The following is an 18,282-nucleotide window of genomic DNA, read 5'->3' on the forward strand; positions in this document are numbered from 1 at the left end:
CAAACTGCTCCTTGTTTATTTTTGGTGCTCCAAAATTTTTCCAAATCACTGTTTGTCAGTAGCACTACTTAAATATACTTTTTGTGTTATGAACATAATTTCTGCCAAGCGGTATGAGGTAACACTTCGAGAAAACTCGCTCAAAAACAACACACTGTTGCACTTACCAGAAGCTTCTGAAACATGCATATCGCAAAGGCAGATGTGGGACAGATGGGCTCGTTCGAAGCATATCACCGGTGCTGCATCACCTGTTGCAGCTGCACCCTCGCCAAGAACTGTGCCCTGTACTCGCTGCGGTAGGCGTGCTTTGCAAGCAGCTTCATGCTCGCTCATTGCAGAGAGCAGGGGCACTTGGCACAGAAGCAGTGCAGTCTGGCACTGTAGTGAAATGCCCCCTTGCAAACGAAATCTGTCAGATTGTGTACAAACATAAGCTTCAGTGCATTTGAGAAGCAGCTGTCAGTGACTCATTTCAGTGGAGTCTCGAACAAGCTTCTGCTGCTCACGAACGTGTACAGTTGGTGCGGCCTGGGCTACTGAACCAGCCGCAGTTGTGCATATACGCCATTACGCCATTAGGATGCCGAACTTAAGAAGGCCACCAGTTGCACCTAGCTTGCGTTTCTACACATGATTGTTCCTTAGTTAACTTGATACATATCACTGCAGTTTGGTAAAGATTGCGGCTTAGCAACAAATGATAGCTTGAGCATATCTTGTATTTACTCTACAACACAGTAAACATTAATCATTTGCATGAAGTAATGTGTAAACATGAGAGAACAAAGCAGACCCAGGCATCTGCGCTTGGTTACATTTTGTCTCTCCCTTTTTTTTTTTTTGCATAGAATCACTGCATCTGCTTAATTCTAGTATTCAGTGCTGAGTGAACGCATCTGTTGTCATTTTGGACATTCGAGGTCATAAGTGCATCTGCTTGGAGCTGCTGCTAGGCTGCTGTCAGATGCTGGCTTAGCACAGGAACTAATTGTTGGCACACAACAAGAGCGCAAAATGAAAATTGATGCGCAGGTCAGAAAGAAGTAATGCTGCAAATACAAATGCATAACAGGCAAAAGTTTGGTAAGTTTTCTTGGTGTGGCCAGCAGAAGCAGTAGTTGATGGCTCAGCCTAAAATGCTTGTTGCACACATTCATGACGGATGTTTACACATGCAGAAAGTTCATTGGGATATCAGGAAAACAGGAGCATAGTAGTGAGAACTAGGCCTCTCTATTCCTCTGCAAGAGGAGAGACAAGCAACAGCACAGTGTCATCCCATAATAAGTAGGCAGCTGGATTTTTGGGTATGTTGCTAAGGAAGTGAATGACAGCATTAAGTCGCTGATTGTGTCATACCTGATCATTAAAAATTTGTTTAAATGATACAGAGTCTGAGTAACTGCTACAAGTGGGCCTTCACTGAATGTTTTGGTTATCACGTCACTTGGTTTGGACATTCATTGTGACAGACAAAACCTAAAAGTGCTCTTTCATCAACCACAGAAATTGTAAGGGGGATGATTTATTGCTCTCACTTTACTAGATAGGAAAGATGTACTGGCAAAACTCACTGAAAGTGTTTGCTAATTTCAGTACTCAAAGCAGGTCATCTTTATCACTGGTCTGTGATGAGTGTAGAACTATCATCATATAACTAACATTCAGCATGTGGAGTACTAGTTTGGCAGGCATTAGTGTAACAGCCTGATGATGTGTGTGTGTTGTATGCTGCTGCAGGGCGGAAACGAAACGGAAGTATCCAGGATCAGCAAGGGCGGCTACTTTGGAGGTGAGTACCATGATAAAAAAAGAAGCTTCTAAGCCAGTTATCGAGAAAGCAGACAAACTGCAATGAAAAAAAAAAATTGCACGGAAGAAAAGCATCTAGAAATGAGACGCCTGAAAGAAAGTTTGCTCTGCATGACCCTGTGTAGACCAGTATAGGTTTATATAGGTCTGTACATGTCTATACATAGGCCTGTATAGGCCTGTATAAGCTTGTGCAGACTGTATACAGACGGTATAGACTACAGAAAAGACCATGTATAGGCCCTGTATAGTAAGACTTGATGTCTCAAGAAGCAAGAGCACTCACTTTCACAAAAAAAAAAAAAAACTGCAAGAGACAGAGGTTAATAAGCTGACCTGTCACCCGGCCTGGTGTTATCACCTTGCGGTTCATTATGTATCTGAGCATTTAATGAACCACAGTGGGGCAGCACCATGAGGGAAGCTGACTAACTTTTGCATACTTCTGATGCTTTTTTCAGATTCCCTCATTTTGTTTTTCATCTTAGCTTTTTTTTATTTACATTTATAGCCACTCAGGTACTTAATTTATTGTTCTAAGCTTATACAGTTAAAAGCTCGTTAATTTTGAACATCACGGGACTGGGAAAAAAGTTTGGATTATCCAGTGTTCGAATTATCGAATGGCCTCGAAAAAACTGACAAGAACCATTTGCATTATGGTATATGTACCGTATTTACTCGCGTAACGAACCCACTCGCATAACAAACCCACCCACCCACGATTTTTGCCTAAGAATTAGGAAAAAAAAAAAAGCGTTAGTCGTTAACACTTTCCTCCGTTACCGTCACAGTCCACAACGCATTTCTTGGCAATGTGCCCAGATGCTGCATAACATCACGGTGTGTTTACCTTTTGACCTTAGCTCTAGCAAGGGGGAGAAGCGAACTTTGCAGAGTGCCAGCACTTGTCCGGTTGTGCAAGCCTCGTTTTCGGTACGTTCGCCTTAAGGGCGACCCACATGGAGCAAACTTGCGCTGCGGAACTCCGACACACCGCCGCCGTGCAGCATCACACGCGGCAGAAAACGGGCGGCTGCCGCCAGACCGCTGCTGCCAGGATTTAGAAACGGTGTGATTCCATATGCTTAGTAAAATGCTGAAAAGAACAACTGTGCATTTACAATTAAGCTATTATTTATTCAATGACGACAAAGAGGACGAACTATTCTTTGTGACCCCTTTCTGAACCAAAATAGTTAGCCTGTTTGAATCTCCCGCGCTTCCCGACGTCAACCGACGCGTAGTGGCTAAGCCTAGCATCTTTGAAAATCCTGTAGCATCCTGAAAATCTGGCGCATTTCATCGCTAAAATTTTGTGCTGTGGGCATCTTCAGGCAAAGCAAAAGCTTCGTGCGACTTTTGTTTACCGTGACCATGAAGCGCAGTGTAGCGGTGGCGACGAGTTCGTGGTGAAGCGAGAGGCTGCTTCAGCAGGCATGGCCATGTTGTAGAAGCGGGCGGAAGTCAGACGCGGTCGTGTCCTCATTGGTCCGTGATGATAGCCCACGTTGGCCGCTTCCGGCCAGTGGCTGACCGCGTGCTCCCATTGGCGACTGATGGGTGGAAGGATGGACGACACTCGCAAAGAAAAAAAATTTTCCCACGTAATTTGTAGCGCCCGTCCGAAGTCATAGCATTTCATGGGCGTTGGCTGGGACTGCGCCGATGGTACATATCCGCATTTCCGAATTAACAGGGCTCGAATTAACGAGTATTTAGTTGCAAGTTTCGGAGGCTGCGCGGAAATGAGGGTAGGCAGTTGCCACCGCGGCCGCCAATCCCTACCCTCCGGCGCCGCCGGCCCCCGCGCTGGTGATGGCGCCATTTAGGCTTTACCAACTGTTCCATGGTTTTATCTGATTCCATCTTCTGTCCCCGTTTAGGACGTGTGCAGCCTCTAACTATGCGGAGGTGCTTTTTTTTTTTTTTTGGCCACATGCTGCGTGCCAAGCTGCCCAGACGCAGCGGCGCGTAGTTCGAATTATCCGTAGTGGAACCGACTCGCTTTCGAATTAACGAGCTTTTTTATACACAGATCTCTATGGAGCTTGGCCAGAGTTCGAATTACCCAAAAATTCGAATTATCGAGGTTCGAATTAACGAGCTTTCACTGTACTGCATCAAACATATTCTTGTAGGTGTATTTGTTGTCTTGTTTATCCGCACTTTTCTTTAGCTCAGCTACGGTGTGCTATCTAGCATATTTCAGTGTCCTGGTAGTGTTTGCTTATTTGTTTATAGTGTCATAGCGCCTACATTACTCTACAAATAAGATATCGGCAATAGAGAGCAAATTTGCCAAGTGTGGTGCAGTAGTTCGAGCTTGCTCTTTATGAGGTAATGCTACGCACTTTCAGTCGGGAGAAAGTAAGTGCACTGCAAAATGTTGTTTACGAAAGGACTGCTTGATAGTTACGCTCCCTGGCCAAAAAGTATAAATACATGGGGGAGTGGAAGCACCATGCAGTAGTGTCACTAACTGCTTGGAGCCAGGAAAGCAACCATGCCCAAGTATTTGCCGCATCTTTTCTTGATGCTCACATTTAATATGCAGCATACAGTGAGCACTTTGGAGTGCATGCAGAGGTGCTTTAAAGCACTACTGGTGGTCAGTTTGACTGTTGCTATTGCTGCAACGCAAAGTTTGAAGGGGCTTGTATTTCAGTTTAAGCTACTAGGTGCTGTGCCAATTGTACCTTTTCAGGATTCATTCTAAAAGCTTTTTAGGATATCACATTTCATTTCTATACTCTGCCAGCCTTGGAGAGATGGTGGCCATCATCCAACATTTGCTGCAGCAGCACTGTCTTTTACTATAAATTTTGCCGTTGTTGCTGTCTTCTTACGCCCCTTTATTGTCCTGTAGTACATGGTTTGATGCTACAGCTTCTGGTTACACAAGTTATTTTCTCAGTGTACTGTTGGCAATGTATAGGGCACTGCAAAGGTATTGGCTCTGCTAGTCACGCTACCGTATATTGCAGTGTATAATTGGATCTCTTCTTTTACAAAAATCACCATCCGGTATTGGGGGTTGACCTATGCATTGAGCCGTGGTTTGTTCTCAGCACGATGCATGAACCTGTGTGCGTCAGAAAACAAAAATTTTTAGGACGATCATTATTTTCCATACTGTGAAATTTGAGATCAGCTCTGTCAGTGTCTGAGGCTCTGTAGGCTCATTGTTTTGCTTTTGCTGGGTCATTGACACGTCTAACGATGATATTTGTTCTATAGTAGTATTAGTGGATGAACACGACGATGTGCAATAGACAACACAAGAGTGTGTTGAAATTTAAACACTGCGTATGATCGGCTGCGGCGATAGCCTAGTATTGTCACGCAGTGACCATTGAAGCTGATTTGTTCGCTGCGCTGCGGGCTTGAATCCCCGTCGCAGCAACGTTTATTTATTTATTTATTTATGGTTTGGCTCGGTTACACCGATGGCGGTGAGACGGATGAACCAATGAACGGACGCTTAAAGGGGCTCTGAAACACCTTCCGAGGAGAGCACATTTACTCGCTCAATCACTGCATTGTGTTGTCATGAAAACCTAAGCCAAATAATGCTGCACTTCTACATGCAGTGGAGAACCTACCATCGCGCGAAAGTTGGCGCCACTTCCTAGTGATTTTTTCATGCTTGCGCCTTACTCCGTTGACCGCACCTGCATATACAAGTTGAGAGGTGGCTACCAGTTCGATTCTTTCAGATGTCAGACAGCTCTGGCCAATAAGCCACGTAGCCCTGGCAGGTCAGCAAGCTCTGCTCCCAGAAATGTGCCAGCCTTTCGGCATGCAAAAAGTGACGGAAAGAGAGGGAAGGGAGTGAAGACACTGAAATTCAAATTTCGCCTACAGATAACATAGCCTCTAGAAAGCTCATTAAAAAATTTTTGCTGGACAGTATTCTTGAAGCGGTATGCTTTAATTTCCCAGGCATACCATAACTTTATTGGAGCCCATTTTAGCCCCTTTTAAGAACTGCAGTCTAAAAAAAGGTGGTTTATTCATCCCGTGAAAATCAGCTCTGCTAACTAAAATTCGAACTGCGCAGTTTACCCGGCCCGCTATTGCTGATGGTCATTTTCTTGGTCGAGCTGTATACAGCGCGAGAGAAAACTTCTGGTAACCCTTAGAGTACGTGTCGCGCTGGAATTCGAAACTATAAGGTCGTTGGGAGTTTCATTTTCTGTCTACTATAGGCTAGTCAGCTGGGCTGCACGCGGGTGTGGAAATGCTTTTTTTTCTTTTAATCTCTGCTGGCCTTGCATGGTTGCGTCGTTATGGAAGTGCGCTTGCTTCTTGATGACATATTCTGTAGGAAACTGCATTACTAAGAACTAATGTGGCGGCAGGGGCTGGGGAGTATCGACTTATTTTCATATATGTTCAGAGCAAAATTTTTATTGGCTAATGGTCTGTGAGTAGGGGAGGTGGGTTCAATTTATATTCAGTGTAGACATGCGCGTAGTAGTATATGTGGTTGGCAGCAACCACATTTTTTTCGAATCAGGTTCTGAGAACACTTATATAAGGTGCCTCTAGCCTCCGTTGTGCCATTTTGTGCGTGATATCTGATCTGTGTGTGTGTCTTCATTCAGTGCCATTTGCCGCTGTCTGATGCACGTGTGTGTTGCCGTTCGATGTGGTTGCTGCTGCAGAGCTGGCATTGCTGACCAAGAAGCCCCGCGCTGCCTCGGTGTACGCGGTCGGGGCCGTCAAGCTCGCCTTTCTCGACGTGTCGGCCTTCGAGCGGCTCCTGGGGCCCTGCAAGGAGATCATGATGCGCAACATCGACCAGTACGAGGAGCAGATGATCCAGGCCTTTGGCTCCAAGGACGTTAAAGACCTCCGATGATGACCCCGAGCACGAACCTAAATTTTAACCGCCACCCTCCACCTGTCTCCCTCCCACGTTCACCCTCCCCAGTCCCCGTTCACCACCTTACCCCAGTCCCCGTTAACTAGTCGGTCGGGGCGTTGCGCAGCCCTCGCTTCCTGCAGCGGCCACTGCCGTCGCCGCAATAAAAGAGCCACACAGAGCATCGCCGTCAGGCAGAGCCGCGTGGTCGTAGTCCGCGACGACGATGCCGGCGGCACCTCGTCCGCTCTCTCACTTGGGTCAACAAACGGTTTGCGCGGGCAGAGAGCATGCGCTTTCGTTTCGGCCACACTGATGAGCAGCTCAGAGTTACAGACAGTGCAGGCACCGGGACAGCTGGCGACTGCCTGAGGCGTTATTCTGGTGAACCTTGGAGAGGAAGGAAGCTCACTCTAACAAGTTCTTCCATGGTGGGCAGGCCGCACGCTGTCCTGGCAACCAAGAGGACTGCTTGCGCCATGGTTTTATGGTTGCGAGTCCTCCTCTTTATGCCTCATGGGGTACAATGGGAGTTGTGCAGCGCGGTTTTTGCTGCCGGAGTGTTTTCCCTCCTTTTTGTCGTTGTCGTGGTTCGTTCGTCTTTGTAGAGTCTCTTGTGGCGGCGACAAGAAGGGCTAGCTTATGCTTCTGTCTTGCTGATGCGACGGCACTGTGGCGCTGGGCAAGAGTGTGGCTTTGTCAATACTAGCTTCAGCTTGGAGATCTAGTGCAACACTAAATACGAAACTGTTGACATAGGAACCACACGATGCAAATACATGAGCAGGATTGCAATTGCTAGTTGGCGGCCCAGGTGTTTGTCTTGTGGCTCCTGTGTCCACATGCTCTTTGTTGAGGGCTGCACTAGATCTTCCAGCTTCAATGTCACGCGAAATGACCTGCATCCAATCATTGTTCTGACCTCAAGGCAACACGCACAAGGCCTCACTGCGGCAGGCATCACTGTCCTGGGAGCCATGTTGTGTTCTGCGATTTGCCAAGGTTAATGTTTGCAATGACTTATGACATTTGCCCAGTCCAGTTCAAGCCCACCACCATGGTTCCAGCGCATGCAGCGGCCTCGCATTGTATAGGCATCTAGCCTGTCTAGCTGCGCCTACTGCTTGTCAAAGCTATTCTTCCTCAGGAGGTTAGGGGGGTCGAATGGTACCTTATTTTCCTCAGTAATATAGTTTGAACTGTTTGAACTGAGCATAATGTGAAGCGCCTGTAAGGGGATGCACTCACTTTGAGTTCGGTCGCTCCACCAGTATTCCTTTGCACAGTCTGGCCATTTGGTGTGATTGGAGTGGCCGTGCCGCTGATGAAACTAAGATCAGATGTGTCCACTAGTGTTTCTGGAAAGTCCAGGTGGTCTACCGTGACGATGGAAATGCGTCATGTACAGTGCCCTTGTGGCTGTTTGAATGCCTTGTGTTCGCTTGGAAAAGGAAACTGCTTGAACTGCTCTGGCTGGTTCACTATTTGAGCCGCTGTACACAAAGAGATGAATTTTAATGGTTAGGCTGCCCCGTGAGATTAGGAGAAGCTTTCTAAGGTTTATGAGGTGTTTTGCTGCTGAGTCTCGTGTCGCTGGCTCAATAGCTGGCCGCACATTTTTGTGCTGGCTAGGAGCGGGAGTGTGTTCACGAGTTAAATGTTTTATGGAGTGCGCCCTGCAACGTTTTCTTTTTCGGTGCCCAGCAGATGTGGTCAGATTCATAGGTACTAACTATACATGATGTATTGCACTGACGTCATCGTGGCTGTTGTGTTGGTCATGAGTGAGCTGGGTAAAAAGTTGTACATACTTGACTAGACTGCTTATTAAAGAGTGTACAGCTGTGACATTCTTTGTACAGTCCACATAGTCAGTGCTGGAGTTCGCACATGTCTTTGGTGTCATATTTTAGTGACACATGCGCTGGGCTCTCCTATATTGGGCGGCCCAGGTAGACCCCAGTCCGGCACCGTGAACATTGTGGAAATAATCTAGGACAAAGTGCACCAGTCAGTTGGCTTTAAAACTTCCATTGGAGTTGTTCACTTTCATTCATGTGACCTCTTCTTAGGCGCGAGGCCGCCTGGTCTCCGATAAGACTTTGCTGACATGATGCTCACGACTTGGGTTTCAGTAGACATGCACTCATTGATCTTCTGTGTATGGCATTCTTATGTGTCATAGCCATGCACCTGCCTTATTTGCTGTAAATTTTTTATGACCATTGTCCAATACAACTGAAGAACAAAGCAGCAGATTATATTCACAGGATGCTCTAAAACACACAAAATTGACCTATTCTCATGACATCTTGGTCTACCGCCTTGCATGTGCTATGATGTCATCACAGATTGCTAGCAAGTGGAAGGCAATTGACTGCGATATGGCAGTGCATTGATGCCATTCGTTAGAGGGGCTCTGCTGAGGTGCATTTGCCGCTTTGGTCTTGAGTTATATGTGGGTGCAGGTTTCAATATGTTCACATTACACCCTCCTCTGTATTCTTTCCTCCATGGCTGTTTCACAGGTTCATGATTGTGGAGGCGATGGTGTGACGTCAGTGCAAGCCATTTTGTAGATGCTGCTTATTTGTATGTATCAACTCGAGTGGGCTCTCTATACATTCTACTGGCCGCTGAAAAAGAACGTTTATGAAAAATATGTGTGGCGCCTATATCATATCGTGTACAAAGGAGTGTCATCAAGTTTTTGAAAGTGCGCGAACGTCTTGAATGGGCGCTTCGGGACTGGCGAGCCTGTTAACTCAGCCGATTGCCTCGCTTCTGTCCACACAACTTGTTACGGGAAAAATGATAAAGTCTAGGCGTTAGTTATAGAGCGAGCAAGCGTTCGTTAGTCTTGAGGGAGCATGAACGTTGACACATGCTCGCGTTATAGCTATACATAGCAACGTATACTGCCGTTAGGGGTTTAAAAATAAAGATGATCGTATAAGAAGGTGCGCACCATACGGGGCTGTTTGGAAGTTCTTGCATCTCCACTTCGCTTTCACCGCAGCATGAAACCTGTGTTTTTACGTGGAACAGAGTTGATGTGTGTCTCTGCTGCACACTCCTGGCTGCACACACCTGACAAAGCATGATGTACAGTCCGGGCTTAAGACAGCTGGAATATGATCTACGGACTTGGCTGGGGACAGGTCATGATGTATGCTAGCACGAGAAGACATTTGCACAATAACAAGGAGGGACACGTTCATTAGTAGATTTATTTCATGTGTCGGTGCATGTCCTTGTGCGCGGTCTTTTCGTGCTGCCGCCATACATTAGCCTAGTGTTCACCAACTAGCCCACATTGGCGCATTGTTAGTTTTCATGTTTGCCACCAGGGACAAGACTGAACGATTATGGCACAAGACCCAGGCCTTACTGCAAAAAGGGTTGTCCAATGAGTAGATAACTATTCAATAATGGAAGTTTACCACCGATCTGAAAATCTTGCCTGCGGATTCCTGGTACCTAGCCTGTGGGTGGGCATCAGGAAGCGTCCAAGAAGAGAAAAATGATGGCTGTGGAGGAAATCGTATATGCGGAAATTTTTCTTTCCCGCAAGTTTATTGTCTAAGCCTTTGTTAGGCGTGTGCCCGGGAAAGCCGGGTTGGGTCGTCATGAATAATATAGCCTTTTATTTATTCGAGCCTGGACAGCAGCTCGCATAAGCGGAGAGCTCAGCGCGGCCAGTGTACGCGTTGCAGCCGAACTTCGTTTGTCTCTCTATTTTAAAGAAAAGAAAAAAATTGTTGTTCTTGTTTTTTGTTGAGTGTTTATATATTTTTTTCTCGGGCATTCCCTGGTGTGTTCTCTTGCCATCATACTTCTGTCTTTATTCTCCGCCGACTCCTTTGTCTTTGTTTATCCTCGCTATAACCTTTCCTGTGATGGAAAGTGGGGCGGGATGCACACGCATACACACACACAGCCCCCCCCCCCCCACTGGAAAAGCCAGCTCGGGATTGCATTTTTGCTGCTTTTGAGTGTAGAGTCGCCTATGTGTAGTTAGTTGATAAAATCAAGTTTGGCAGTGTTGGAAATTTTTTGTCGGGGTTATCTACGGGAGTGTTATATGGAAGTTGATGGGAACGGCCAAGGAAGGGTGCCTGATGCTCTCCCTGCCGCTGTCGCCTTGTGTGTGTGTGCGTGCAATATTGCCATTGCTGGTGTGTCTGATCGAAAAAATACCGTGTTCTTCTTCATTTTATTGTGTGTGGCGCCATCTGTGCGACGAGTGCAGCAACATGCACGCCTCTTCTATACTTCCTCTTCCTGTCGATATATGCATTGTTTGTTGTGTCTGCTTTGTCGGGCCGCTCCCCAAGGATGCGGCGGGAGACCAGCACCACCATCACCACCAGACTGTTGTCGTACACGATGCCCTGATGCCTGTTCTTGCTCGCGCTCTCTGTCTTTCTCTTTGTCTTAGTTGTCTATCCGCGACGGGCCTGCCTGGCCAGTTTTGTGTAGCGGTCATGCAGGCGTACAAGAGTTGGTCTTGAACAGCGCTGCATGTCTGTCTCTCTGCTGATCCTCCTCTTCAGTAGCTTCGCTCGATAGGCAGGGAGCCTTGTCTTGAGCCAATCAGTTGAACGCGATAGGTACAATCTGAGAAGAAAATTAAAGTAATAAAGACTAGTCTATGTAACTGCCGGATACGTTAGCAAAGAACGGTAGCTTTTGCAATGCTTACGCCATAGGGCATTGTGACTATCGGTTGTTAGAAATTGCTCTTTGGTAACTGCGTTTAAGCGCAGCATAATGCCCTTATTTCTTATTTAAGGATGTGCATTTGTGGTGCACGGATTGGGTTGTGTCTTCTCTTGTGAAGACCTCCAAACAAAACTTTGTTCAGCCTGGCTGATTGGCGATGACTTACGTGGTTTGGGGCGACGTCTGGTGTCATTTTTGGCCAGCTCTTGTGCGCATGCGTGGCCGCTCGCCCTTTGCGGGCGGCCCTCGACCACCGAGCTCATTCCAAGTGTTCTTTCTCCTGTGTTCCTCACGTGTACGCGTCTGTCTTGCGCACGCTGGAAATAAAGCAAAATGGCTGCCGCTCCTCCGGCAGCGGGACCGGGAATCTGGACTGCTCACTTGTGTGTTTTAGGGTTGAAAGGGAACAGACTTCTAGCGTGTCAAAGACAGCCTTGCAAAGTTAAGCAGCAACTCTAGACAGCCTTTGTAAAAAATTCGCGGATTCAATAAGCATCAATTGTGTGGAGATAATTTGTGCTTCTGAGCACCCTATATCTAAGAGATCGTCGCAGTGATGCAGACTTAACGCCCACAATGGTGCCAAGTTAAATCTCGTGGCATGACGAGATTTGACTTGTCAGATTAGTATACCAGAAAGCTGCGCCTCAGGTATATCCCATATATATCCCACGTGGTGGTCAGTATCCATGGGAAGTACGAAAGTGGTACTGGGAATGTCTCGCATACAACTTTATGGCCACCTGCTGCTTCACCGAAGGAGATCGGAGGCGAAAAAAAACCACCGAGTCCAATTGGGAAATTCCCAATTATGTTTTTGGAAGCATCAGTTGGAATAGCCGCCACGGGGGCTGAGTGGTTATGGCGCTCGGCTGCTGGCCCGAAAGACGCGGGTTCGATTCCGGCCGCGGCGGTCGAATTTAGATGAAGGCGAAATTCTAGAGGCCCGTGTACTGTGCAATGTTTGTGCACGTTAAAGAACCCCCGGTGGTTAAAATTTCCGGAGCCCTTCACTACGGCGTCTTTCATAGCTTGAGTCGCTTTGGGACAAACCGCTACAATCTAAACCAAACCACCAGTTGGAATGTCTGGAGCATTGCAATTGAATGTTCCAAACGGATTGCCCAGTTGTTCTCAAATAGACAGTTGGACATTCCAACTGGAGCCTATAAGAACTTTGGCTTCGCTGTTCCCTCCTATCTGAACTGGCACTTCGAAGTGTGCGATAGGCCAGCGTACATGATACATATACCTTAGCAACACAAAGTCCAGAGGTGAAACAAATCCATAGTGTTCACTATATATCTACTGATATTTGTTTTCTTCAGGTTTATATACTCTCCATTGGATCCTCCTCCTCAAAGCAATGGCACTGTTATGTTGTGGGAAGTTATTGTATTTAACCACGACTGCAAAGATGGTGTGACAAAAACAATTCGGTAGATTAAGCTGCTACGATTTTTTCTTCCAAGAACCTTATTTCGTGGTTCTGTGCTTATACAGAGCAATATGCAGATCTCAGTCATGGAAATTGCTAGCTTCTAATTGGGCTTTCCAATTGGAACTAACTGGAAGCAATTAGCAGATCACCAAATTGGGAGTTCCAACGGAACATTCCAACAGAACCTCCCATTTGGACGATCCAATTGAAACCGTGAACCAATTGGACTGCACAAATAAAAGTAAGGCAACCATGGGCTACTAAGTTGGATTCTAGTTCAATTGGTTGACTTCGTTGGACCTTATGGTATGTTTTTTACTTGGGATACCCCTTCCAAGTCCACACAGGACTTCACAAGTACCTTTCAGAGACTCGCTGTGTATTGGGTCTATATTTTTCTTCACTATTCTCGTATCGCACTGATATTACTTGTTTCGAAGGGAAGTTCTTGTCCTTACCAAAGAGGATGGGTAACACACCAGGGCCAGAGTCCTTCAATGCATGAAGGACTCTGCCATGGCACAGATCCACATGGTTTCTTCGCTTTTATAACCATTCACTGATAGACAACACACCATTGCTTTTAGTTGGCGCAAAGTGGGCTTAGCGCCTGATCCATTCGTTCTCTTGCTGTGAGAATGAGAAATCTCGTTACAGAAATATCAAACACGTAACAACAGCGTACGGAACACTCGTTCGTTGATCACAACAGGCACATTGTGTCCGCGGACACGAAGCTTCCTGGGAAAAAAAAAAATGTAGATGATTACGATACCAGGTAATGCAAAATTTAGGCGTACCTCCACGTATTTTCACGCCACCTGCCATGGCTGGCAGATGGCGCATTACGCTGCTAGTCGCCCTCCGAGATATTTTCGTGGCAGCCACCTTCCGTTTATCCATTCCTCCACTTTCGCCGAGGCAGGTGGCGTTTCGCTCAGCTACTACCTGCCAACACGCCAGCTGTCGCGTCCCCTGTGGGCAACCGCGTGGATGCGTAGGACCTCTGCGCATGCGCAACGGTCGTACGTAGTCTCCGGTGTGCCAAATCTCTCATCTCGTCCAACTTTCTTCTTTCACTCCCTCCTTTATCCCTTAATTGACGGCGCGGTTCAGGTGTCCAACGATAGATGAGACAGATACTGCGCCATTTCCTTTCCCCTCAAAACCCAATTATTGTTATTATCTCGTCCAACGCCGTGACGTTACAAGAGAAGCGCACAGCTGCTTTCATTGCTCAGCCCCAGCTCGCACCTAAATTTTCTCGTTGGCAAGTGTGCCGCGCAAACCGCAAAGCGTGCGGCCGGCGTCGTGTTGGCACTGCTACATCGTCGAGGACGTAGCTGCGTTGGCTGCTATCGCGAGGCGAGCGCTGACCTATATGATGATTTCGTCAGCACCTGATAGCGATTGCCAGATCGAGAACATATAATTTCTTTTATCTGCCACAAGTCGTACTGCAGTCAAGTAAGCACGGTTGCTGCAGATCTATTGTGCCGAATCGGAACCCAAGATAATGTCCTCGTGGGATGTCCCGTGTAAGAGGTTCCAGCATGCCGTGCGGTACCAGGGAAAAAAAAATTGAATATTGAAAATTAATTTTGGGGGAAAGGAAATGACGCAGTATCTGTCCCGCATCTCGGTGGACACCCGAAGCGCGCAGCGCCGTAAGGGAAGGGATAAAGGACGGAGCGAAAGAAGAAAGAGGTGCCGTAGTAGAGGGCTCCGGAATAATTTCGACCACCTGGGGATCTTTAATGTGCACTGACATCGCACAGCACACAGGCGCCTTTGCATTTCGCCTCCATCGAAACGCGGCCGCCGCTTTTGGGTTCGAACCCGGGTACTCCGGATTAGTAGCCAAGTGCCCTATAGCCACTGACGATACCAGGACACTGGGATCGTTTTCGAATATTCCTGAAACAAGGTGTTCTTACTGGGTGCGCTCATACCCGTTCTGAATTTACTCTTATTTTTACGGCTCCACATCACGAGGCGTACTGTGAAGCTGTCGCTAGGTTTAAAAATAAGTGCAGGGTGTGCTGAACGTGCGACCACCGCTGTCGCTCCGAGCACTGCCGCTGCCGTAACATTCCGGTATTCATGATGGTCGCTGTCCGGCACATGGAAACTTCAGAGCTCACTTGCGCGGAGAAATTTCGAAATTGCTCGAAATTGAAGCAACATGCGACGTCCATGCACGGATTAGCCAATGTCGGCGCTCCAAGAGGGGCCTGATAATAGCGGTGTGCGAATATTCGAATAGCGATTGGAATAACCTTCTATTCGATGCACTGAAAGAATCGAAGTGTACATTCGGAGTTATTGAAGCAATCGAATTGCTTCGAGTGCTCCAATAGTGCAGGAATAATAGGCACGAAGTTCCAATAATGCACGTCGTACTTCTTTTTGGCGGCTGTTTTAAAAACCGGAATCCATTCACCCTAAACACGATAGGAAAAAAAATAGGGAGTAAGCTGGCCTTTAGTGCACTCTCTTTACGGGGTAAGGTATGCTGTTTTGAGGATCTTCAAAACATGCAGGTCTTGAAAAGTTGTAACAGTCACGAAGATTTTAGCCGAGACTTCAACCTCCGAATTGGGAATATACCGTTGTCAAGAGGAAAATCAACTTCGGAACTTTGGCTGAGTATATTGCACCCTAAAGGGTGTGCGCTAGAGGGTAGCTTACTCCATTTTTACTCTCAAATAGGCTTATTCGTGCTTAGTGCGATCGGATCAAAAGTTAGGTTTTGGCTAGTTCGTGCTTTTGGAAGATACGAATGACACCAGTGCAATTAAACGTGGGCATGAAAGCGCCCGCCGTATCTTGTGTGTCCCCGTTTAGTTGCACTGGTTTCATCTGTACCTTGCAAAGGCATCTACTAACCCAAACCTTACTTTTGATCCAGTCACTGAAAAATTGGTTTTTGGCGAAAGGAAATGGCGCAGTATGTCTCATATCGGCGGATACCTGAACCGCTCCGTAAGGGAGTAGACGAAAGAGGGAGTGGAAGAAGAAAGGAAGAAAGGTGCCGTACTGGAGGGCTCCGGAATAATTTCGACCACCTGGGTATCTTTAACGTGCACTGACATCGCACAGCACACGGGCGCCTTGCGTTCCGCCTCCATCGAAACGCAACCGCCGCGTTCGGGTTCGATCCCGGGAACTCCGCATAAGTAGCCGAGCGCCCCCACTGAGCCACCGCGGCGGGTAGGAGGCGAAGCACAAAAGGCGCCCGTGTGCTGTGCGATGTCAGTGCACGTTAACGATACCCAGGTGGTCGAAATTATTCCGGAACCCTCCACCACGGCACCCCTTTTTTCCTTTCTTCTGTCACTCCCCCTTTTATCCCTTCTTTTACAGCGCGGTACAGGTGTCCGCCGATATGTGAGACAGATACTGCGCCATTTCCTTTCCCCAAAACCAATTTTTGAAAGAGTGGATCAAAAGTAAGGCTTGTGTTAGTAGATGCCTTTGGAAGGTACAGATGAAACCAATGCAACTAAATGGGGACACACAAGGTACGACGGGCGCTTTCATGCCCACGTTTAATTGCGCTGGTGTCTGGCGGGGAGGAGGTTCATCATGCAGAGTTCGATATATGGCGTCCGAGAATAGATGATGCGGCAGTGCTTAGGCAGGTTTTGCAAGGCGTGGTTTGACGCCGAATATCGGAGGCCATGGTTCATATATGTAGCTCTCGCCCCTATAGGAGATGTGGCACTTGATTCTTTGTCGCCATGGGGAGCAATGGTGGTTTTCTTACTCTTATGACATGACAGTTTTCATTTTCCTATCTACTGCTTAGTGCTGGATATGCTCTAGTGGACTGCTGCGTCTTTCGACAGCCGTAGCTAATGTTTCACCTGCGCCATTTCCTTTTCCCCAAAACCAATTTCGAAAACCAATTTTCATCACTAAATATACCGAATGCTTTCTCTTCATCTGTATCATAATTCATTAACCTGCTGCTAAGACGTGCTAACTAGCAGACTGGTTAACTAATATTGAATAATTAACTTTTTAACTGTTACTGTTAAGCTCCTTAATGAGAGGAGTGTAGCCTACCGTAATTAATATCCATATCAGTTTTTAGAATTTCGAAAACGCGCTTACCCTCAGCGCTGTGGCCCAACACATTTTGGCTAAATTGCGCCAAAATGCATGCGCTTTCGACAAGCTTGCAGGCAAAGCAACCTCTCCTGTGCTCGAAACTAGTCGAAATTAGTCTTAGGTGAAACACCCTGTATAACTTCATAAGTTACAGAGCCGTACGGCGGTACCACCGCTTCGCTGTTTTGTACGAATATTCGCATCAGTAGCGAATATTCCTAAAATATTCGATTCGGTTTCGATTCGGTGTAATGACTCTTCGATTCGGTTTTAGCTGAATAATTCGTATTTGATTCGCTAGCGAAGCTACATCTATTCGATTCAGTTTAGAAAAAGTATTTTTCGCACACCTCTTGTTGTTAAGGCGCAGCTTGAATTGGCAGGAGCAAAACTTCTTTACCCTCACAATCTGAATGAAATACTGCTGGGGTCTTTCTCTTCCCAAGGGGTGTGTGCGTTTAATGAAGATGTCTCGTTTCGCCCTTAGTCGCCTTCATCTGGAGTAGCCTACCAAGCTAGGATTCCAGGACAGCACTTGCAGTTGTAAAAGAAACGCTGAGGAGAACATCCAGTTTTTGTAGCGATAGCTACACTACGCCACCTCTTCGACCTTTCAGCGTGGCACCACTTGAGCTCCGTTTCTGCGTCGTTGCTCACGTGGCTGGTCACGTGATGCGGCTCTTGGTCACGTGATGCGGAGCAGCTGCTGCTGCCGGCGGCTCGGCGAGCAACTGCTGCAACAGCTGCGCGCATGCGCCGTGTCAAGTGGGACGAAGATGAAGGAACGCCCAGCGAAACGCAGCGGCTAAATACTGACTTTGCGTTAAAGATCCCCAGGTGGTCTAAATTATTCCGGAGCCCTCCACTACGGACCTATTTGTTCCTCTCTTCTTTCACTCCCTCCTTTATTCCTTCCCTTACGGCGCGGTTCAGGTGTCCAACGATATATGAGACAGATACTGCGCCATTTCCTTTCCACCAAAAACCAATTATTATTATTATTAATTCGACTGATCGAGTTCCACTCGACCAGATGTAGCTATCGCGTCACTCCAGGTTTAACCAGAGTTAAACCACAGCCATTTTTGTTCTTAGTAGCATTCGATTCGTAGGTAAAGAAAACTTCGCCCTGGTCCGAAGTTCGAATCCGGGACCACTGCTTCACTGGAGCAGTCGCTTCGCGAACTGAGCATAACCGGAGTCGCTATAACATATGGTGGGGTCAGATCGAATTTGTCAGTAACTCGAAGTGGAAACTAAGCCCCTAAAGCGCCTAAGCCCCTAAGCCCGTAAAACATTTGATCAGCCAGATGTA

General features: G+C 47.1%; 1 protein-coding gene across 2 annotated transcripts in view; it reads left to right on the top strand.

Annotated features, from left to right (window-relative positions):
- The window catches only part of Pka-R2 (cAMP-dependent protein kinase type II regulatory subunit), a 165,430-nt gene extending 153,653 nt beyond the window's left edge, over window positions 1-11,777 (top strand). For both annotated transcript variants that reach the window (XM_077640501.1, XM_077640502.1), the window contains exons 9-10: window positions 1,744-1,795; window positions 6,486-11,777. In XM_077640501.1, coding sequence (XP_077496627.1) covers window positions 1,744-1,795; window positions 6,486-6,682 — 249 coding nt within the window. In that variant the 3' untranslated portion in view covers window positions 6,683-11,777. The remainder of the gene's footprint in view (window positions 1-1,743; window positions 1,796-6,485) is intronic.
- The last annotated feature ends 6,505 nt before the right edge of the window (window positions 11,778-18,282 follow it).

The sequence above is a fragment of the Amblyomma americanum genome, chromosome 10 (genome assembly GCF_052857255.1).
Source record: "Amblyomma americanum isolate KBUSLIRL-KWMA chromosome 10, ASM5285725v1, whole genome shotgun sequence".
NCBI classification, from domain to species: Eukaryota; Metazoa; Arthropoda; class Arachnida; order Ixodida; family Ixodidae; genus Amblyomma; species Amblyomma americanum.